The 23,727-nt window shown below is 36.2% G+C and overlaps 1 protein-coding gene across 2 annotated transcripts in view; it reads right to left on the bottom strand.

The window, feature by feature from the left end:
• The window catches only part of ASXL3 (ASXL transcriptional regulator 3), a 185,328-nt gene that overhangs the window by 146,442 nt on the left and 15,159 nt on the right, over positions 1 to 23,727 (bottom strand). For both annotated transcript variants that reach the window (XM_058556962.1, XM_058556964.1), the window contains exon 2: positions 7,262 to 7,344. Coding sequence is in view for 1 of the 2 variants with exons in the window: in XM_058556964.1 (XP_058412947.1) it covers positions 7,262 to 7,344 (83 nt within the window). In the remaining variant the exon portion in view is untranslated. The remainder of the gene's footprint in view (positions 1 to 7,261; positions 7,345 to 23,727) is intronic.

The raw sequence follows: 23,727 nt of genomic DNA, 5'->3' as shown, positions 1-23,727 counted from the left end.
ATTGTTATGAATACCTTCCAAGATGAATCAGATACTCAAAATTCTACAAATATTCTTAACGGTATGCCATGAATTCTGGAAATGCAAAGTTCCAAACTCTGAGTCACTCGTTATGAATTGAATTTTTGTGCCCCCCCAAATTCATGTGTTGAAGCCCTAGCCCCCAGTGTGGCTATATTTGGAGACGGGGCCTCTAAGAAAGTGATTAAGGTTGAATGAGGTCATAAGGATGGAGCCTTGATCTGATAGGAGGAGTGAGACATCTAGAGACATCAATGAGCTCACTCTCTCTACATACACATTCCTAGGAAAGGCCATGGGAAGACACAGCAAGAAGGTGGCCATCTACAAGCCAAGAAGAGAAATCTCACTAGAAACCCACCCTGCCAGATCTGGGACCTCTAGCCTCCAAAACCGCGAGAAAATAAATTTCTACTGTTTACGTCACTCAGGCTACGGTGTTTTGTTATGGCAGCCTGAGCAGACTAAGCCAATCACTATGAACATGACTTCAACCTGGGAACCAGGAAGCTTCCTGTTCCAAATTTATTACATAATGTGAAGCATTCCATCCAAAAAGTGCTTCCTCCTCATTCAGCAATCCAATCTTATAGCCCCTTTGGAACAATGTGATAACTACCAGAAGTGAATGCAAGTGTGTGCGCATGTACACACACACACAACATAGTTCATGAATGCCTCATGGGGCTATACTTCTACTTTCCAAATCATGAAAAGATAATGGGGAAATTTTCCAGCAAAACCAAGTAGTCAACGGTGGCCGCAACATGAGATGCTTGAGTCTACAGGTTGTAACGTTGCCCAAGTCCAGCTTGCTTAGGGTTGTGCTAAGGAGCTGGAACCTGACCTTGTAGGGTAATGTTTCACACAATTATTTTTTAACTAAGGAAATGCTTCCACAGTAATACATAATCTTATCATCCCCCTGAAGAATTATTTCAATCACTTCTGCACTATAAAAAAAGAAACTTTAAAAAAAAGTTTATGAGAGATTAGTTATTTTCAATTATTGATATCCATGTATAAATTATGAATTCTTATTTAACCAGTTTTATATCATTTAATTTAAAACTAATTAATTATGTACAAAAAAAAGGCATACAATGCCCGCAAACATTTTAAGTGATGTATTTTGGGAAACCTAATGTATATTAAAATGACCAGATAAGAAATTCAAAATCTCATCGAAATATAAAGTATAATGTATGCTTTCATCATTCATATCATAAACAGTACAATGTCAGAATATCATGCATTTATTCAGATACTATGTGACTAGGAAAAAAGTACCATACCCAATTTCATCTATTTATCACCAAACATACGACCAACAATATCTTTTGACTCATAGTTTGCTAGATGCAATATATTCTCTAGAATATTGTGGGTTATTAGTTAATAAATGCTACTATAAATTGTAGTATTTGATTAAAAAAATGGATTTAAAAAGAAGGAGACCAGGTTTAAAAGATCAGATGAGAAGATACCGCATTAATCTAGTTAAGAAATTACAAGTGCAAAGAATGAATGGCAGAGTGGGGATACAGAGAAAGAAAGACGTAGTTAGGAAGTAGAACTAACACTACCCAAGAACCAGCTGGCCATGGGGGTATGGGAGAAGAGAGGAATGACTGTGATCGAGATTTCTAATCTGAGTAAGGACAACAAGTAAAATTTTATGTCAACTAAGAGATAAATTATTCTAAAGGCTTGCTTACCCACATTCATGTACACACACCTATTGACACACATAAATATGTACAGATTGCCCTATGTTTCTGTTTAATAACACCACCGTCTCATTTATCCCTCTCTAAGTAGCTGACTGTGCACACCATTTACACAATGAAAGAATTAGATGTTAGCAAATGGCAGGGATGACACTGTGAGTTAACACTGTAATTCTAAAATGCCCCAACAAAAACAAACTAGACCACCATTTCAGTATGAAAGGAAGAATGCCAACATGGAGTCTGGAGATAAGAATTGATTTTGCAGTAGAAATTATTTGTGTTACTTTCTTATCTCTAGACAAAACATTTCAGCAGCGAGAAGGAATCATCTCCTATAGCACTAATTAGAAACGTAAATCTCACCTAGAGAAATGCCAAGAAATTGTACTGTTTGTCACTATACATGGTAATAGAATTTTCTGACATTTTATCCCCCTAGAAAAATGCAACATGTTTAAAAAACCACGGTACAAAGTGAAGATCCTAATTTCCGCATATCATAACAAAGATTGCAAAACAGAAAACATGCAAAACCTTAAGACAGGTAGCTAAAAACAAATTTATTCTAAGAATTATCAGCGGGAATAAAAAACTCTCATTGATAGCAGAATAATTACAAAATCTCGGGTTGCCAATTCCATGTTCCACATTGCAAAATCAAAAATATGTTCATTTTCTGAGAACACTAAACACAACAGAGATTGTTTATAAACCTTTTCACATGTCCCTACTGTGATATGTAATTATAGGCTGATGTTCTGTAAATGGTTGATGAAATCGAACACAGATTTTTTTTAAAGTAAGGCATCTATAATACTGTAAAAACGTACCTCATAAATATTGTCCTGCCTGCCTCCAACCCAACAGAGGTTTTTTTTTTTATTGCTTTGTGTGGTTTTTGTTTGTTTGTTTACTTTATGACTGCCTCACCTCCATTAGAAAACTATTTACCTATTATCAAATAATATCAAAACTATATCACGGTTCATGCTGCATTAATGGCAGGCATCTTGTAATAATAATGCCCAGCACGTAAGAAATTATCCCTCACTGATGAATGGCTGTGCTGATCTTGCTAGGCAAGTTTTGCAAGCCTCACTCCTTGACCTTGCCACTCTTGGATGTGTCTCCAATAACAGAGCACACGTTTCTTTGGAAGCATCATTTTAAAAATTACATGAGCAGAGAAAAACATATCCTCAGGCGTCAAAAATCCCTCAGTCCTCTTTGTAAAGGAATTATAACTTCTGAATAAGCAAACCAAAAACAGAAAAGCAGAATTAGGACAACTCCAAAAGTCATCCAAACCAACATGGTAAGTGTAGTTACTCCTATGAACATATTTTTAATTACTGCAGACAAGACCATAAGCTACAGTAGCACCGTAACTCCCTGAGGAAGTGGGAATGTTTAATCAAGTCGTCCAAACAGACATATTAAATATCCATCCACAAAAGCAGTAGACTGGAATATGCACATTTCTATCCCCTCCATACAAGCAACATGGCCATTTGGCTGAATCTAAGATTTTGACTATCTAAAAAGCATTCCAAACTACTATGTCTTATCAATTGCTGACAACTCATAAACAAACACAAAGGAACAGCAGCCTGAAAATACTCACTCAGAATCAGTAAAGCAAGTCCATCTATAGATGGACCAGAATAAAATTACACTGATAAAATGTTCCATGCTATTATATAGAAAGGAATTAAAACTTACCAAATATAATTTCATTAAAAAAAACAATTCTAAGAAATCATGCTGTGATCACATTATTTTTTTCAACAAAAATCCTATGTTCTTCTGACAATTTACTATATTCATATACATTTTTTTAAAACACATGGAAAGTACTTATCTCAGTTGGCTTTTTCAAATAGGATTTAATCATACACTACACATTTCATCAATAACATGAAAAGAGACACAGAACATGATACAGAAAAGTTGTCCTCTTTTTATCATGTCTACATAAAAAGTATGTAATTTAAAGTGTCACTTGAAAAGAGGAAAAGATAGCATAAAGTGTCAAAAATTTCATCTCAGTTGAATAAATTAACAATATCACATATACTGAACAGATTCAAATATTCACATCAGTTTTGCCAAAATTATTGGTGTATTTTTTTTATTGTCAGTCACAAGTTCAAACCAGTGGCACTTACAGTGTTTGAAAACAAGCAAACACAATAGGCTTACTTGTTCACAGATCATCTGCTGGAGACTATCAGCATGCATATATTTAATGGGATGGCCACAAAACTGTTAGATTCCTTTTGATTCAAACAAACAAATAAACTATTGAATAGGATGAAAAATACAACATGTAATGTTAAAAAGAAGCTTCTAACTGTAAATGCAAGCCAAAGTCATCCCTAAGTGCCAGCAAATTAACATCTTGAGAAAGAAGATTATTTACTCAACAAATAATTATTGAGTATCTGCTGAGTGCCAGGAGTGTTAGGTCTCCTGCCCTTAAAGAGCTCACAGACCGGCAGGAAGACATACAAGGGCAAAATTACAGTGCAGGGAGGTAAATGCTCCAGGAGATCTACCTGGCACATAGAATAAAGGACCCTCATGGTACTTGAAACAAATGTTGTTACTTTAAATCCAGATTCGGAATGATGATGGATAAAAACCCAATCTTCTCTTTTCTAGAAATGCTAGGTACAGGGGTGGACTGTTTGTGGGAAGACGACTAACATGACCTCTCATCCATAGAGGAGACCACCAAAGGGTTATGGCCACATTAGTAAGTTTCACAACCACTCCCCTGCTTTTAATCAGGCATATCACAAAAGCGCATTTTAGAAAAACACATCATTAATAAATACCTAGAAATTAAACAGCTATGTTTGACCTTTTGATGGTGGAATTTCTAAATGTATCTTTACTTGAGAAAAACAGGTACAGTTACACTTCATTTACTTGGCTACTTTAAATATTTGGAAAACATTAAAAAATTAGAAGGTAGCAAAATAGTACATTAAGTAGGCGAAATAAATATCAGAATCTGCTCCCTAAAACAACATACATAACATGTAGGAAAGCCCAAACTCACTCAAAATCTACAAAATTTTATTTTAGAGATGATTCTAATATGCAAACTAGAATTAGAAAACAAGGGAAAAATGGTCAGATACACCAGCCATAAGTAAGAGGTGATGATTCAGAGGGAGGAGATTCAAAGAAACGGCGAAAGAAATGAGAACATAAAATGCACATTCTGGGGCCTTCAATGTAGAACTGATTTGAAGAATAGAACTGAAATAGAACTACTGTCTCTTTCTCTGCCTATTCCCTTTCCTATTCAACTTGTGAATTTCTTTTAGGTACTTTCCATATTACTACACTGGTTCATCAGTATTTCTAACAATGAACTTTCTTTTTCTTTACAGAAGGACACAATAATGGGGAGGGTGCAGAGGGAGGGTTCTATTTAGAGAAATAGAAGGTTATGTTTTCCATTTCATTGTTCTTTACTCCTCAAAGCTGTTTTATTTTTTGTTTTGTTAACTACATATGCTTAAAACCCTTTAATATACCATTCTGGGAAGACCAGCATTTTGAAAAATATGAAATAATGCCGTTACATTAATAAGTATAATTAAAATGCTGTTCAGAGCCATGGTATAGGAATTTTATATCTCAAGGTACATAATAACTGATAAGAGCGTAGCCACTCCTGTGGAGAAGGAGATCGTAATGAACAAATTTCAAATGTCTGCTTATAGGAGATGCTTTTTATGTCTGCGTTGGCAGATTCCTCTGGCACCAAACCCACATTCGACAGGAGTTGATATCCTTAGATTTTTACCTCCTCTTTTCTTTTGGCTGTAGCACAAACATTTTCAGTGCTTTCTAAATGGCATAAATATTTTCAGGGTTTTTGACAGGCAACAAGGAGAAAATTAATTTCCAGGTCTCCCCATTTTGTTCCCTACCTCCTCACACCGACATCTGGCTTGGAAGAACAGATCTCCTCTAACAGAGCTGTTAGGTTCTGTCAGCAACTTCCCTCCCCACTGTTGTCTCCACTTCGTGAGGGAACAATTATTGCAAACACAGTGTAGTTACAGTATCTCAGGCTCTTTCTTCAGCGCAGGCAGAAAAAGCCTCCAAAATAGAGATGAAAATTTGAGCCTAGGTGTCCCATACCCAACGAAACTGTGATGTTCATGGATGGAACTTGCAAAAGATGCATTTTAAACAGCCAGAGGCCAATGTCACCCACATTTTACAGTTACAGGAGTTATAGGTAATACCGATTTTTTAGGAAAAGTTGGCCTCAGGAGGATATTCATTTCTCTCAGCAGTTCTATCTCAATATCAGTCAAAACATTCTAAAGGTAACTCAGCAGGTTTAATTGTCACCAAGTTGCAGCCACTGTGTACTCAATGGCTTGTAGGTAGACAACTTCATACAAAAAATTCACTCTATGTAACACAATTACATACACATATGACAACTTGATGGTTATTTTATCCTGTAACAAACTTCTTTTTTTCTCCTGAGTAATATCATCTATATGGCCCTAAACTGCTGGCTAAAGCCAAAACTATAAAATTAATAAATAAATAAAAATAAAGTATCATCATAGATAAACAAAATGTGGTATATCCACATGATGAAATATTATTTGGCAACAAAAAGGAATGAAGTACTGATTCATGCTACAACCTGGATGGACCTTGAAAACATTATGCTAAGTGAAAGAAGCCAGTCACAAAACGCTACATACTGTATAATTCCATTTATACGAAATATCCAGAATATGCACATCCATAGACACAAAAAGTAGATTCGTGGTTGCCAGGGGCTGGGGAGAGTCGGGTATGGGGAATGGCTGCTAATGGATATGGGATTTCATTTTAGGGTGATGAAAATGTTCTAAAATTAGTAGTGATGATTGCACAACTCTGTGAATATACTAAAAGTAACCACTGAATTGTACATTTTTAAAGGGTAAATTTTATGGTGTATGAATCATATCTCAATAAAACTGTTATTTTTTTAAAAAGGCTCAATAGCTGATTAATGATGCTCCAAGTAGAGGAGTTCTAAGTATAAGAGGGCTAAGTTTTTCAACCACATTCATTGGCGCTTTGAATTTTATCAGAGTGAGCTCATCTTTATATCCTGGGATCTATTTATTAAGCCTGTAAAAGTGATTCTCTTTCGCTACTCGCTTTCAGAAACACAATCTCCTCTTACAAGAAAGAGAAAGAGGAATAACTCCAATGAGTGGCTAATTCACACAGCGCTCCTCTTTGTTAACACAGTACATTCTGTATTCATCAGTATAATATAATTTATTAAGCCAACAGGCAGTTCCAAAGAAATCTGGGGTCATCCAAATATTTGGCAGTCACAAAAGAATTTGCAGGTAGTTAATTCACAATCAACTACAACGTCAAAATATAGATACATCTACTGCTTTGCAATTAGTGGCAATTAATAATCAATAAACACAGGAAATGTTGTAAATATGAATACTGACCTTGTTTCTTTTAATCCTTCTTTCTGAATGACTTCCAATATCTGCTTTGCTGTCATTGGTGAGTTGGGGTGTTTTTCTAGTGCCTGAAAAATAAAAATAAACATAAGATTCATAGATTATTGCATGGAAGCATACAAAATAAAAATTGTGTGAATCATGCAACGTTTCCTTTAAATTTTAAAGGGGAAGGGGCTGTTATGTCCAAATAAGGTCCCATCACACAGCTCAGGTATCCCAAATGAGAATGTAACTTTTTTTCTAGACATTTATGGCAATTTCTACAACATATTAGGGCCATTCTTCAGAAAATGTCACAAAGGCATACACACCAAAAAAAAAAAAATGTGAAATCTAAAAAAAAACAAGTTAATAAATATATATAATTTCCTTTATTAAAAATTGGTGGGGCTGGCCCAGTGGCACAAGCAGTCAAGTGCACGCTCTCTCCTGTGGCGGCCCGGGGTTCGCCGGTTCGGATCCCGGGTGCACACTGACGCACTGCTTGTCAGGCCACGCTGTGGCGGCGTCCCATATAAAGTGGAGGAAGATGGGCATGGATGTTAGTCCAGAGCCAGTATTCCTCAGCAAAAAGAGGAGGATTGGCAGATGTTAGCTCAGGGCCGATCTTCCTCACACAAAAAAAAACATTGCTAATATTTTATACTTAAAGACACGTTTTCAGGCTGTTAAAATGTCTCCTAAATTTCCAGGACCTTGGAAACATGGAGCCTGAATACTATCAATAGCAGAGAACTAAGTGCTGGTCAGAAATAACCTCGCTGGGTTCATATTTTGATCAACCTCTTTTGTATTTAAAAAAAAATGAGAAAAAATAATCCTTCATGGCCAAAATGGAAAGAAGCATCCAGAAATCCAAGTAACTCCTTACAGTGTGTTTTCCAGTTCAGCTCAGTTTCCTTTCTTTTGCCTTTTCCAATTAATTTCAAGTAAACCCCTTCCTCTTCCCATCCAGCCCATCTCAGTTTTACGAACTGAGTCCCATTTTCTTTCTCTCCCCTTCAGTCCTACTTATTTTTGAGGGGAAGGGAGTTCTTGTAAACCAAGTGTGGGGAATACATGGGACATTGTTATTTCCACAGGCATTAGACCATCAGCCCTGGAAATCAAGTTCCTTTATTTATCCAGGGACTTAACTACAAGGAGTGAAAGCAGTAAACAGCAGTGCTCACTAACATGGACTACAGGGCACCTCTGGGTACAAGAAATAAGCCTACACACATCTTCACAATGATTTCCTCCAAGGGTAGACGACATCTACTTAAAGATGCTGTACAGAAGTTTCTGCACAAGTCATGGCCCTATGCAACTTAAAGATTCTAGAGTTCTAATTTGCGATTATTTACTAGAAGGATCATAATCATTAAGAATTAACAAGGTTACTTTAAAAACTAAAATTGAAAAGCCTTCCAAATCTGTTCAAAATGACTCTGTGATCTCTCCTACTATCCATGGCCAGATTTCAACGAGGTCGCTAGCAAAGGATCTGTTCATCAAGGTACTTCAATGAGTTGCATACAGCCTGCCCCTCCTTACCACTAGGGCCACTGGCCTGTTCTCCTCTTTCTAGTTCCCAGGAAATTTCCCCATTTTTCCCAGTCTGGTCAGCCCCTTAGTTGTAGCTGGTAAATTCTTTAAAGAATATAGAAATCTGAGCTACACTAGAAAGAGGGTATGACCACAAGCACGTCAATAGAAAAGAAGGAAAATTGTCCTCACAGAGGAGGAGATTGGAGAGTTGCACTGAAAACTGGGAAAGGAGAAAAAACAAACAGGCATAGCTGTACAGGGAAGAGGACTAAAGTATAAAAATATTGGTTAAAAAAGGCAAGAAGGAAACTGCATAATAGTGCTGAAAAGGGGAAAAGATTAGATCACAAAGAAAGGTAGAAAAGCAATAGGCATGAAAACAAAAAAGCTGACAATTTTAAAAATAAGAAGAATTGTAAGTGGAACAGTGCATACTTATGAATTACTGAAAGGAGATGCTGTGGTCACATGGACTATATATAGGGTGGGCAACACCCCAAATGACAGGACGCTGGGGACACTAATGGTCTCTCATAAAAGATATGGGCAGAAGGTCAATAGACACAGACATACACAAGTAAGCAAGCAAGGAAGAGGGAAACTGGAGGGGAGAGGCACAGGGTGGTAGAAAGGGAGAGAGGGGAGAAGGGAGAGACGGGAGGAAAATTGAGCTGAACTGGGAATGCCCAAAAGGCAAACTGATTAAACCCAGAAAGGGCCGAAGAGGAAATTCCAGAGTACTGGGCAACGTTTTAAAAGAAATTTGGGTGCACTCAAAAGCGGGGTTACTCACTGTGGAGGATTCCCTGTTTCTCTTCCTGAGTACAGGCCCCTCAGCACACCTGGGCAGCTCCTCCCAGCAATTGAGAGAATTTGGATAGCCCTGTCCCCTTCTCTATGACATCACATCCTACTCTACAAAGGAAGTAAAAGTGCCAAGAATTACATCATGAAGTGGATGAGAGGCAGGAAGGAAATGATGAAGCCACACAAAACACCAGAAGCCACCCTCAGTTCCTGCAAGACAGAGAAAGGAGACAGAGAAGGAGAGGTTCCTGGGTGTGAACAAGCTTCACTGAACTAGCTGTGTGAACATTAATAGAACGAAAAATAGGGAGAAATTACCTTCACAGAACAAAACATTAATACCATCAAAATAATGTGACACATGGCAGAGACATGAATCAGACTCGCACGCAGCCATACTCAAACACTACGGAGGGAAGCCAGTCAGAGTGAAATGGCATCCTAAGCTACCAGGCCCACATGTTAGACTGACTAACTGCCCATTGTCCCACCAGTGTCTTGGCTATGAGGTGCTCTAGTTTCACACTGTCCTCAAACTTATACTTTCTGTATTATCCTTCTTGACATTTTCAAATACAACTAGTATTGGACTATTTTTTCAGAGTTATATAATACTTATTTTGAATGTAACACATTCCTTCAATTGTTTTCCAACTTGTACCTACCTCTTTAGAAAGCGGGGTCAAGGATGCAATACAGCAGGAAAGGGAGTAGGATTAGTCAAATTTTTAAGACTATTTATCATAATTAGATTTTTCTAGAAATAGGGCCAATAAATATTTCAGATAATCAAAAAAAGGTTCAAATTGACTTGGGCAATAACGATGTAATTGCAACAAAATAGGAAATCTAATTTTAAAGTCTTCCATGGGTGATGATTATTTAAAATAATTTTGCTTTCTGATAGTAAAAATTGGAAAAATGCAAACTCATATCTATAGTAAACAAAATGCACCCATAAGCCTAGAACCAAGAATAACCACTGCTAATATTTGTGTTTTCCTCCTAGTTTTTTCTATTCATACACATTATTTTTAATATAATTATAATTATATAAAGTAGGTGTTATATTGTTAGCTGTCTTACTTTTCTCCATTAAGTGATTCTTCAAATGAGCATCACAACACTTCACTGATAGGCATTTACATTGTTTTAAAAATTCAATTGATAAAAATAAATTTCCAAAGAATATATTAAATGTAACATTCTTAAAGTATTATTGAGTCAAAGGATGTGAGCTCTGTCATGTCTCTTGATACACTGCCAATTGTTTCCGGAAAGATTTTAACAATTTATACTCTCACCAAGCAGAACTGAATCTGCCTCTCATCACGACTCTGCTAGTATTCAGCATTATTTGTTTAGTAATATTTGCCAACTTAGTAGGTCAAATAAGTAGTAATTCATTGTTATTTTAATTATACCTCTGTAAATACTAATGAGGATAAAGATTTTTTTCAAATTAATAACATATGGGCTATGACACTTGGGATACTTCTCTTTTCATATTAATGTATAGAAAGCTCTTTATATACTAAGACTATACATTGCCTTGCATATTAATAATAGATATTTATTCCTTTTGTTGCTTATTTTCTGGATATTTTAGGGAGGTATGCAAAGTTTTCTATTTTCACACGAACAACTCCATCACATTTTTCCATTGTGACTTCTACTGCTCTTCTGTTTAGAAACTTCTTTTAACCAGAGAATACGCAAATATCTACAAATATTTCTTTTAAGTATTTTTATGTTTTTATTTTTTAATTCGTCTGGAATTTATCTTTTTTCACCAGGGTGAAGCTTAAGTCCCCACCTCCTATTAATAAGTCAAGTTTCCCCAACATAATTTGCTTCATAAGCCAGTCATGGTTAGTGAGGCATCCTCTACCACATATTAATATTAGGGCAACGAAAACTCTTTTGGATGTGAAACTAACCTATAAATATGGGAACCCAATACATAAAATGCACAAAAGCAGAGCTGTCCTTGTTGAGGTAGAGATGAAAGTGCTCAGAGCCGCCATACGTACTCCCTTTAACGGCTAACGGCACTTCTGGGAATTTCCAGGGTCTCTGGAATAAACTGCAAACCACTGTCCTTGGGGCTCATCCAGGAGTCCTGCTATGTTCCCCTGATCTTTCAATCAATTGCTGCGCCAGCACCACACTGTTTTAAATTGCCGTAATATTATAATACACTTCACTATCTGGATAGCACACTGCTCTCATTATTCCTTCTTAAATTTTTAATTGTTCACTTCTTTATATTTCCAGATGAAATTTAGATTGGAATTAAATGAGACACCTAATTAAATTTTTAAAAAATTTACACACATTGTTCCATGTGTTTAAGTTTTATTTTATAAACTGTAATAAGCTTTTTATTATTTTATATTTTCAGTTGCAACTATGAATACACTTTTTCATATAATATTCTCACATTTTATTGCTAATACATCTAAAAGCCATTGAATTGTGATAATTATTATCTATATGAACAGCTAATTGAATTCTTAATAGATCTAATAGTATAGAAGTACAGAATCATATTTTCCACAAAATAATGTGAATTGTGTCTCCTTTTCAATAGCTCTATGTTTTCTCTTTCCTACATTATTTACTTTGGATTAAAACTGATCTTTTCTAGTCCCTTTCAAAAAAAATTTTGCTGAAAATTGAACTTCTTGTAATTTATTTCCTCAAAACCAAGCCACTAAAACTGCTGAGTTTCCCTAAGAATATCCGTAGCTAGAATTATTAGAGCTAGCACTGCCAACAGAAGACTGTAATTAGAAACCATTGGCCAGATACCACTGTCTCTTCTATACAAATCAGCGTCTGTCACAGAGCTCAATCTTCACATAAAACGTCCTTTCTTTCTTTGTAAAACAAATTGTTCCCCTGTGTTAGAGCTATATTTGTGACTCCACTTCACTCTCTCTGAGTCGTGTCTTGCACCTCTCTTGTTTCTGCCTCATGCACTAAAGCCCTCTCAGTTCTCCACTACCTTCTTTCTTCTGCATTGCTACTCCCCAGTAGGTTTAAAATTCAGCATTGCTCTCCAGAAAGGGGAATTTCCATGGGTAGGGACACAAAGCATATATACAATCAACTACCTTCCTAGCAATGGATAAGAAGACACGAACAGATGTGTACAAGTGGCACATACACCACTGGGTCTCACCTCCTGTACTTATGTGACTAACTATATCAGAGCCTATCTCAAAGACATCTAGATTTATGCAACTTTGAGGCAAGAAAAACTTATCCCAGAAACCTCCTCCTCCAGACTTCTACATGTCCTAGTAGGAGGAAGAGGAAAAATTCTGAAAAAAAGGATAGTAATATAGTTAAGAAAAGGAGAGAGATGGTTTGCCAAATCATCGAGGGCACAGGCTATGCTAAGAATGTATTTTTCTGTTTTAGGTTCAAACATTTTAACCTAATAAATAAAATATTTCAAAGATTTTAAGGCTTACTCAAGATTTCCTAGGTGTCTCTCAAACAGAAAAGTCATTTCGAGTATCCCAGATAAAGATATTAGACCACTGTTCATCTAATGGTTAAAATTTTGGTCCTTCAAGCCCTAAATAAAATTTTCTGAGCTTACTTATTTGACTGCAAAATAAAAAGATTTCCACAATTTAAAATCACGTCAATGATATATGTTTAGATTTGTGGAATCCTAAATGAGTATCAAACACCAGGCTCTCTCGCTTTTTCTAACATTAATATGTCTTCTCTTAATCCATACTGGCAGTTCATTAAAATGTTTAGCTGTTTAAGGTCTCATGTCTTAGGTAAATGTTTTGGGGGTTATAACAATAAACCATCATATAGCTCTCTACAATTACAATTACACAACACAGATTAGTTCATTTGCTTTCATACACCACATATTATTTTATTTGACCCTTACAACTCGGTGAGATGCATAGAGGCGGCAGGATTAACTTTATCTGAAATGCACAAAATTGAAGTAATCAGTCCAAGGTCGTAAAAGCTACTAAGTGGAAGGACAGGACTTGTATACATGATGATAACAATGATGACAATGTTTAAATATAATAAGAGCAGCTAAAACTTATTAGACCACTCCTCTGTGCTAAGTCTCTAGGAGCTTTACATATATTACAATAGACTCCAGGATTCATATATTTAACACTCCCTATTTCCACTGTTCTTGAATAACGTCAAAGATCCATGTCATTTTGAAGAAACACAAATTTGGAACACCGGTAGTATTCAGAGGAGGAAATAAATCACATAAAAAGTGACAGCACCTCTCCAGCTGCCCAGTATCTGCAGCTCAATTAGGTTGTTCTCTGCTTCTAACATATGTGGTTACTAGTTAAGGGTTTAAAGATGATACTTACAATTTTTCTATTCTACTTGCATGCATTTTATGGGGAAATCATATGCTGTGGTAGTATTTGTGAATGTGTGACTTAAAAGATACAGAAATTTTGTTATAACAGCCTTGAGAATCAGGCCTACTTCACCCTGAAGAAAGCAGCCTCCAAGAAGAGCGCCCTCAAGGTCTGGGAGCTAGTAAGTGATGGGTCTGGCCCATGTGACACTGAAGTTTGCTCCTTCTACTAAATTAAATTGCTTCTCGTCAGGAGCACAGGGGTTTTACAGAAACTGGGGGCCTATAGTCAAGATATTACACACAATATCTACCTCCTAATCCCTACTTCAGCAATTTCACACTTAAGAACAATCAGATATTTCCCCGAACTCTCAGATAAGGGTGTAAACTGTATTTTCCCTTGATGGCTTCTGTCAAAACTGTCATTAATTCGCATCACCTGCTTAATGACAGTCTTCCAGCTATACTGGAAGCCTCACGAGATCGAGGACCTTGGTCCTCATTCATGTCTGTATTCCTAGACTGTAGCATTTACTAAGTAGGCTTCAATAAAAACCAAGTTAATTTTGGGAGACGTTTTGAGCCACTCTACATTAGGAATTTTTATAGAATAATAAAGAAGGTTATGAGCTTTGGAGTCAGATGAACCAGGAACCCCTGCTCACTAGATGTCTGATCTTGGATAAGATAGTTAACCTCCCTGAATCTCAGTTTGTTCATTTCCTCATTTATAAAAATGTTGTGAGGACTCAACGAGATAAGAATGTAAAGCACTTATTATTCCAATGTGCCAAATGACTGCCTACAGCAGTGTGTGTTATTAAACACTAGCTAATACTATTGGCTGGGAGAGGGAGGAAGCCCTCACTTGAGCACAGCCTAGAAACATGAATCTTTTCAATACAAAGAAGAGAGCTATAAAAAATGATGGACATTAGATGTAACCTCTCTTGGAGATTTCCTGCATAAACTGCACCAGAGTTTCTACAAATCAGGTTAGTCACATGTTGCCATCTCTTATTGGCTGACACTGCCAAACTTATGCCACTATGGATTCACAGGTGAACCTGCCCCACACTTCGTGTGGTTTCATTATCCAACAGTCTTTCTCCCTGTATTTAACAAGAAGGATTATACATTGCGGCACTCTTTTAGACACTGCTCTGTTACCTAGGAAGAATAGCACACTACAGGGACAAATTATCCTGTTATACTTGTGCTACAAATCAAGTAAAAATATAGACTATCAGTAGTAACAACTTACTTCCAACAATATGGACTTAAAGACAAACTTTCATGCAACTATGATATATAGTATCATAGAATATCCATCAGAAGGAAATTCTGTCTTACAGTGAAACTATTTTAGTTGCCTACCTTCATAAAACCTGAGCACAGCTGAGAGTAGAGAAATGGCTTTCTGAGGCCTAGAACAGTTCAGAGAGTAATCACTAAGTGAATTTGCAAATAAAATTCTACATAATTGAGAGGTGAATTCTAATTTCCCGTAGGATTTTGGCAACTTTCCTCTACCTCAGTAATCTTTTAAAACAGTTGACATTCTCTTTTTACACAAAGAAAACAGAAAGCAAGAAACACCCAAAATTTCTACAATGTAAGGTAAAAGAAAAATATTAATAATTATTTAAATGATGATACATGTGAAACCTGTTTTGAAAAGTAAAACATCTCTTTAACACAAAAGAAATCCTATCACAGAAACTTGCAGTCAGTTTATTCAGAACCTACTAATTATTAAAAAGCTTTTTGTGTGCATCAAGTAAAAATTCTGCTTTCCTATCACTTCTACTACATAGTACTAGTTTTTGCCTTTGAATGTGAGAATTATTTGGTATGAAATTACAAGCACTTTCCTAACAAGTAAGCTTAAAGTAAGCTAATTGTGTCATATGAATTTACAAAATGGGGTCCAGTAAGTTATTCATGTGATATATTGCCATCTGTTAAAATACTATCGGGGCCCAGTCTCCCTTTATTTCCAGGCTAATGGATCCTCAGTTTCTTCCATCAGTCCTCACACAAAAGAGCCTGCAGACCCTACCTTCCAAGTCACCTTTCTTTGAATATTCTTGAGTTTTGCCAATGTCACTTTTAAAAGACAGCACATCTTTAAGAATTATACTAATTGAAATGTTAGCTAAATACCATTGATAAATATTCTAAATGTAGTTTGATCAAAATGTAATAGAGTGAAACTATTACTTTCCTTTTTCTAACTCCTATAAGTACATTAATACAATCTAATATGACACAACTCCTTTTAGCAGTCTTCACTCTGTCAATCAGCTAAAACTTCCAGGTCTTTCTTTCAACATTTGCTTCTGAAATCACATGCATAATTCTGTGGTGTATTTTCCAAACCTGTCAGACACAAATGTATCTTTGTTTAATGCACTAGAGTTTATTTCAATATACTTTTTCAGCCTCTAAAATCTTATTCCCAAATATCTGATTATACAGGATAACAGCTAAACTTTGTGGCATCCATAAATTTGAAAAATACTTATTTCAGTTAAATTTCATCTTTTTAGGTGCAGGTTATTTGTCAAGCTTATAAAGTTCTTTTGGAATCATTCTTCTCTTGTCCAACTGTTCAGTTTCCCTTTTTATTTTGTGATATCCACACATTTGACAAGCATGACTTTGATATATTCCTCCAAGTTATTCAAGACAGAGCTGAACAATGGAAAACAAAGCACCTAACTGTTGTGGCTGCCGCTGGGATGTCCTTTCAAACTGATACTGATTACTTTGTCTATAGATCTTCAATCTGCTACAAATTCATTTAATTATACTATCACTCAGTTCATATTTGTCCATCATTTTTAAGAGTTTCACAGTAGACTATGTAAAATGACTGGCTGAAATTTAGCTCCAACAGGAGAATCCTCCTGATGTATTAGTCTAATAATCCTATCAAAAGTAAATTAATTTAGTTTGACATGAATTAACTTTGAGAATCCATAATGCCTTCCAGGGATCACTACTTCCATTTCTAAGTGCTCACAGTCATCTGTTTAATAATACATTCTAGACTTTTACTGAGAGTTGAGATAAAACTCAATAGTATGTGATTTCAAAAATTTTCCTTTTCCCTCTTTTTATAATAACAACAATAGCAAATACTCACATAGCAGTTACTCTGCATCAAGCATTATTCTAACATGCATATAAGCTCATTTAATCCTCATCACAACCATCTTATTTTATAGGGACTATTATCGCCCTCATCTTATAGATAACAGATGAGGTAACAGAGGAGTTATTTTAACTCTCCCAAAGTCACACAGCTACAAAGCGGTAGAGCCAAGATTTGAACCCAGGTGATTCAATTCAGGGACAATTACCCCCTGTTCTCTGTGATTTTCCCATGATCATCAGCAGCACTCCTGATCATATCTGCAGATTCGTTTAGCGTCTTGTCATTGAGCTCCTATTTTCATCATTTCTTATACTACCTAAAACAGAGTGGATACGACTATGTTATTTTCCTTATCACACCTTCTTAAAAAAACTGCACTAGTTTAAAGGAAAAGATACAATGAAATATTTCAAAAATGAGAAACCATGACCGATAATAAAGCTGCTGTGACTCTGATCTAGAACATTATACTAATTTCGTGGTAGCTAAAATGTAAAGGTGCAATGGTAGTCAGTTAACTCTCATTAGCTGAATAAAAGAAACATTAGTTTGTTAGAGCAGATAAAGGTTTTCCTATTTCTAAACTAAGAGAATTGTCTCATGGAAATTCATATAGAGGCACTGGGTGGTAATGGACAAGATCTTTAATGAGAGTTTAAAAAAAGCAAGCATAGAACACGTGTAAATTCCTTTGTAAAACTGCTCATAAAAATCTAAACATAACATAAAAATATAATTGAGAATAATTGGGTGAAATAATCCAAGTAGATAGTCTTCCCAAGGTCCAATTAGAGTTTAGATACTCTAATAACTTGGAGTTTATTTACTACTATAGATAGATAAAATAACGCTGAAAACTAGACTTGCAGATGGCAGAATACAATACTATGAAAATTAATGAACTTAACATGTATTTTTGTCCACATATCAGAGACTAAACACCTATCCACACGGAAATCTACAGTCAAAGCCAGCAATCTCCTCAGGATAACATTCGAAAGCAGCAATCAGTTGAGACCCCAAATTTCCCCATCTTAGGAATTCTTACAAGGTGCCTGTGTTAATAATAGCAGGTAGTACTTACATAATGCTAGAAAGCATTTTGTTATAGAAATAGGCTAGGCACTTTTATAGGGATTTGACTTACGTTAACATATTTAATTCTCACAATCACCTATTAAGGTAGGTATTACTTTTTTGTAGATGAGAAAACTGAGACACAGATATATTAATTCACTTATACCAGGCTATGCCCAAGTAAGAATCAGAGCCAGGATTCAAACGCGTACCCTTGGACTCTAAGTGTTTCACTGTCACGATACTACCTTGTAGCAAATGGTACAAACTTACTTGTAGGGTAATTTAACAGTACTATTAAAATGTAAAATGTAGGCAGTCCCATTTGTTGAACCTAGTTCATCTTTAGGTATTTTTCTTACAGAAATTCACAGCCCATCCCGCATATTCAATGAAGCATTATTTGAAATTTTTTTAAAAGACGTAATCTGGGGGCCGGCCCAGTAGCGCAAGGTTAAGTGCACGTGTTCTGCTGCGGCAGCCCAGGGTTCGGGGGTTCAGATCCCGGGCACGCACCGACACACTGCTTGGCAAGCCATGCTGTTGCAGCGTCTCATATAAAGTGGAGGAAGATGGGCATGGATGTTAGCCCAGGGCCAGTCTTCCTCAGCAAAAAAAAAAAGAAGAGGATTGGCAGATGTTAGCACAGGGCTGATCTCCTCACAAGAAAAAAAAGAAAAGACATAATCTAAGAGGGAGATGGTTAAATAAGTGAAGGCAAATACATACCATAAAATAATGTACTGCCATTACAAAGAAAATATGGAAGGATGTCCATGAGAAAGTGATGAGTAAAAATAAGCAAGCTGAAGAACAATATGTACAGAGATATATTCAAGTCTATGTGGTATACATATACACACACCCACAAACCCCACACACACATTCACACCACATAAAAACATTCCAACAGTTAACAACTGTTACCCTGGAGAGCGGCAGAAAAGCAAAAGTTGAAGGAAGAAATTTCATACTTTTTTATACTTTTGTATTTAGAAGCACAAATTACATTCACGAGCTTTAAATTGTATATTAACACAATCTCTATATAATTTATGCATATTATATAAACTACATATTTAATAACTAATTTAAAAATTAGTTCCAAAACAAAAGAAAAATGAATATTCAAACAACAGAAACAGTTATATCTTTATACTGCAAAGCACAGTGGAAAAAACAAAATATAGGTATACTGAATTTTTTCCAAAACAAACATTACTCATCATTCAACTTGAGTCAGGAAAACTCTTCAGTGTTATTCTCATAGACTAGTCTGAAACGACACAGCATCCAGATGTAGCTGCCAGAAGGAATTAGTGGCAAACTATATCTTGAGATAACTGTAGAAAATGACTTTGTTATACGGAATTATTTGATTCTGACCACTTGAATGTTGAAGAATGACAAAGACAATGATGTTTGCTTTGTCACAGTTAATAGTAACCTTTTTCTCCTACCTGTAGTTAGACAACAGCATCATCTCCTAAATAATTCATTGATTTAACAAATATTTACACATATACCAAGCACACACACCAAAATGAAATACAACAAAACATGTCATCATCATCTCCAGAGACACTTATCCTCTGGTTTACTATAGTTGGGGAGAGGAGGGGGGAAACATCTAATCTACTCAGAAATGGATTTAAAATAAAAGAAAGGAGACTAAGCTATGTGTCTTCTTTCATATTCATTCAAAATGCTAATTTAGCCTGCACAGAAATGACCCTTGCCTACACTATTTCCAGCGGTAGTACTATAATTCAGATTCTGTGCAAGTAGTCATGATCATCATGGTAATTTTTTTCTTTTTGGTCACTGCTTTATTTCCAGTATCTGGCACATGGTAGGTGCTTAATGTAAACTTGCCTGGGGCTGGCCTGGTGGTCTAGTGGTTAAGTTCACGCACTCCGCTTCAGCAGCCCGGGGTTTGCAGGTTTGGATCCTGGGCGCGGACCTACACACTGCTCATTAAGCCATGCTGTGGTGGCATCCCACATAAAAAAATAGAGGAAGACTGGCACAGATGTTAGCTCAGGGACAAACCTCCTCAAGCAAAAAGAGGAAGATTGACAACAGATGCTAGCTCAGAGCCAATCTTCCTCACCAAAAAAGAAAAGAAAAAAAACCTTGCCTAACAAAGGAAAACAAGATGAACAAATGTCAAGGAAGGACTGATGTACTCAATTTATTGTTTTGTGTGCACAACTCCTTACTCTCTTCTGAAAAATGCCCTTTCCCACTTTGATTTAATGGGAGTTGTCATATTCCTGTAGATACTGAAGTGTTACCTACCAATGATGGAGTGGTGGGATGGCAGGGGTGGGGTACACAAGGAGGGCCAATCATTGATCTTCCCCAGGATACATTAGCTAAAACTCAAGAAAACAGATCTCAGTTGCTTTCTGGTAATAACTCCATGTGATGAGACCCTGAGATTTGCTGGAAGCCACATTCCTAGCCACATGGAAGAAGGCTGGCTCAGAAAAGAAGGCTTCTGTACAAAGAGAAGCAGAGACAAGAGAGTCCTGGACACATTCATTCCTTCTTTCCAGGTGTTACTGAGGACCTTTATTCTCCTATACTGGTTTATGTTTACACAAGTCTTCCAATAAATTCTCCTTCTCACCAAATTGGTTAGAGTTGGATTTTGGTCATTGTTCATCATCAAATGTTCATGACCAATGTGTTCGTTATACTAATTATTAAGCCCTTAGTTGGTTCCTTTCATAGAATATTTTTAAAAAGTACAAAATATACGATGTTTCTAAGTTTGATGTTAATTTTTGATTCCTTTAGAGGATGAATAGAAGAGCAGCTATTGCTAAAACTTACTTCTTCATCATTGGCAACCCAAATTCTCAATGAAATAAAACTTGGGAATGCAGACTGTCAGCCCCTTGTCAAATATGCACTTTGATCCATTCAGAGACAATAGTTAAAAAAAATTAAACAACTGTATAAAATTAGGAATTCACCCGACAAAGCTATAAATAATTCTAGCAGTAAGAAGTCTTTACCTAGAACTCAACTTTGATGAATAATGGCTGACAGAATTTCTGAATCCCAGGCTTCGAAAAGAGGGCCAACATTTAAAAAATATGAAGCAGGTGTTAGATTTTAGCGATATGACCTAGAGGCCTTCTATAGGCCAGTAAGTTTACATGATATGTGCTTCCCGGTTTCCAATTGGAGTCACACATAAAAATCTACCATAACTGTTTATACTAAAAACCAAATCAAAGATTTCCCACCAGATTTACTCTACTCAAGTAATTATGATATAAATAAAGTACCTGCATCAAGATTTATGCTAAATACATATTTTTATATTCTACTTTATGTACTACCCAACTCAATATTAGGCAAGTTTCCCAACCCTCTCCACCTACCCCCCTTTCTGCCCTGTTTCTTAAACTATGTGCTCAAAGAATAAAGGCCATATTTATCAGGGCACAAAGCAAATAGAACTGGTTTCAATCAGCCAATATTTATTGATATGAAACATGGCTGAGTCTCTTTAAGGAGGCAATGGAACATTAAAACTTACCTTTGTCCACAAAAGATTCTTTATGAAATCAAATAGTTTCTATTGCTTTCTAGCCTTCCTCAGTCCTAATTTTACCAGTTGAGTTCTGCATACAACCAGGCTGGGAGCTTATTATACTATAATGTCACGTTTAGATGTCAGAATGAAGAAAAAAGATTAACTCTGATGTGATCAAAATATCTATCTCTTTGAAAGAGATACAAATAAGAGTTACCTATTAACCAACTCTAAATTAGCACTTACATAAAGTCTTACTCAGATTTTTCCCAGAGGTTGCCATTCAGGGTTATTAAATTACTCCTGAAGATAAATTAGGCCAGATGTTTTCTCAGGTTCACTCAACTACAGGCAGTAGGCATTTGGCCCACAAGGAATCAAATCCCCACCATGGAAGCTATCTGTAGAAAAAGCTTTGAAAGTTCTGTTAACTATCTTGACATTCAGGTTTTAGGAGACAACTACGCCTGCCACCAAGTACAGAGAACACATAAGAGAACAAACATTGGGATATTCTGTAGGTATCCTGGTGCAAAGGAAATATAAACTTAAAAAATATCATCTCCATATTACTGGGAATTAAAACAGAAATATGAAAGTCTGTTTTGTGACCCTAGCAATTCAGTGGTGACCTTGTGTATAATAATTAAAATTAAGTAGCTACATCCCCGTATGAAAGCTAAAAAATTTTGAAGGAATTCACTGTGAAAATCAATGTCTCCTGCATAGAAATTATGCCATAATGAAGAATATAATTTAACATGTAATTTAACATATAAGGGATAATGTAAGGAACTGTCTATCCCCATTTGAGCAAAAGATTGGTAGAAAATTCTAGGAAATCTGGTTTTGAGTTTTTGCTTTAGAGCATGGAACAGATATGGCTGCATACTGGTGAGTTGAAGGGCTAGACAAACACTGTTCATCTGGTTTAAGATGCATATGGTCAACACATTCCTTGTGGTATGAAAGTCTGCAGGCTTTCAAGACAAGTTTTCTTCATTTTTTTTCCCCCTTTTCCTACATGAAGGGGTAGGGCTCAATGGGGAGTCTGTCAGCTGTCAGGAGTTTCTGTACGCTATACCCACAGAAGAGTGGACACTGGTGGGAAACAGCCCGAGGGTGACTGAGCCCTCAATGGAAGGGAAATGTAGACAGGAATCTCTGAGACAGACTGGGAAATATAATACCTTAGTGGGGGTCCTCCTCTCTACCAGCACTCCTCAAGGCCAAATAAGAGAGAGAGTGAGAAAGAAAGAAGGAGGTGTTATTACAGTGTCTGCTTTCCTCTTCTCAATGGTGTGGAAATCGGGCCATGCCTTTTCAGTGAAACACAATTTGTCTGGACTTGGGAACTTAAACTCATATAAAATGTCCAGGTGCCCTTTTTCTATCTCTTCAATGATCTTGGAACTCAATTCCCTGTTAACAATAATTGTTCTACTCTTTCTAGTTAGAAAACTTTCCTCCTCAGTAGACAGATGGAAGGAAAAGCAATTATTTTATATGGCAAAAATATAAACAGAATTATCTTAAGACAGAATGTAAAAGCATCTTCCTTGTAATGAAAATTCTCTATTGTTTACTGGTTTAAAAATATCAAAGCATAAATACCAGAGAGGACAATTTTACAAGCAATTTAATATAATGAAGAAGAAAAAAAGAGACAACCTTGTTTGCCTTTCTTCCCTCTTAAGCATGTGATTATGCAATTAGTGTCACACAAACAAAGGTGAAAGGTGGCCTGGAAAGAGAACACCTGTTGTGCTATAAGGCTGTATCTGTCAGGATAGGCAGGGATATGAAACTGAAAAACCAACCTCGAAATCTCAGTGGATTAAAACAAATGCTTATTTCTTACTCACATCCATATGTCCAACCAAGAACCAGGTTGGCTGAAATTCCATCTTGTCATAAGCTTCTGTGATCAACACAGCCCAGAA

Source organism: Diceros bicornis, chromosome 16, assembly GCF_020826845.1.
Source record: "Diceros bicornis minor isolate mBicDic1 chromosome 16, mDicBic1.mat.cur, whole genome shotgun sequence".
NCBI classification, from domain to species: Eukaryota; Metazoa; Chordata; class Mammalia; order Perissodactyla; family Rhinocerotidae; genus Diceros; species Diceros bicornis.
The sequence above is the reverse complement of the archived record's forward strand: the minus strand, read 5'-3'. Positions and strand labels throughout refer to the sequence as shown.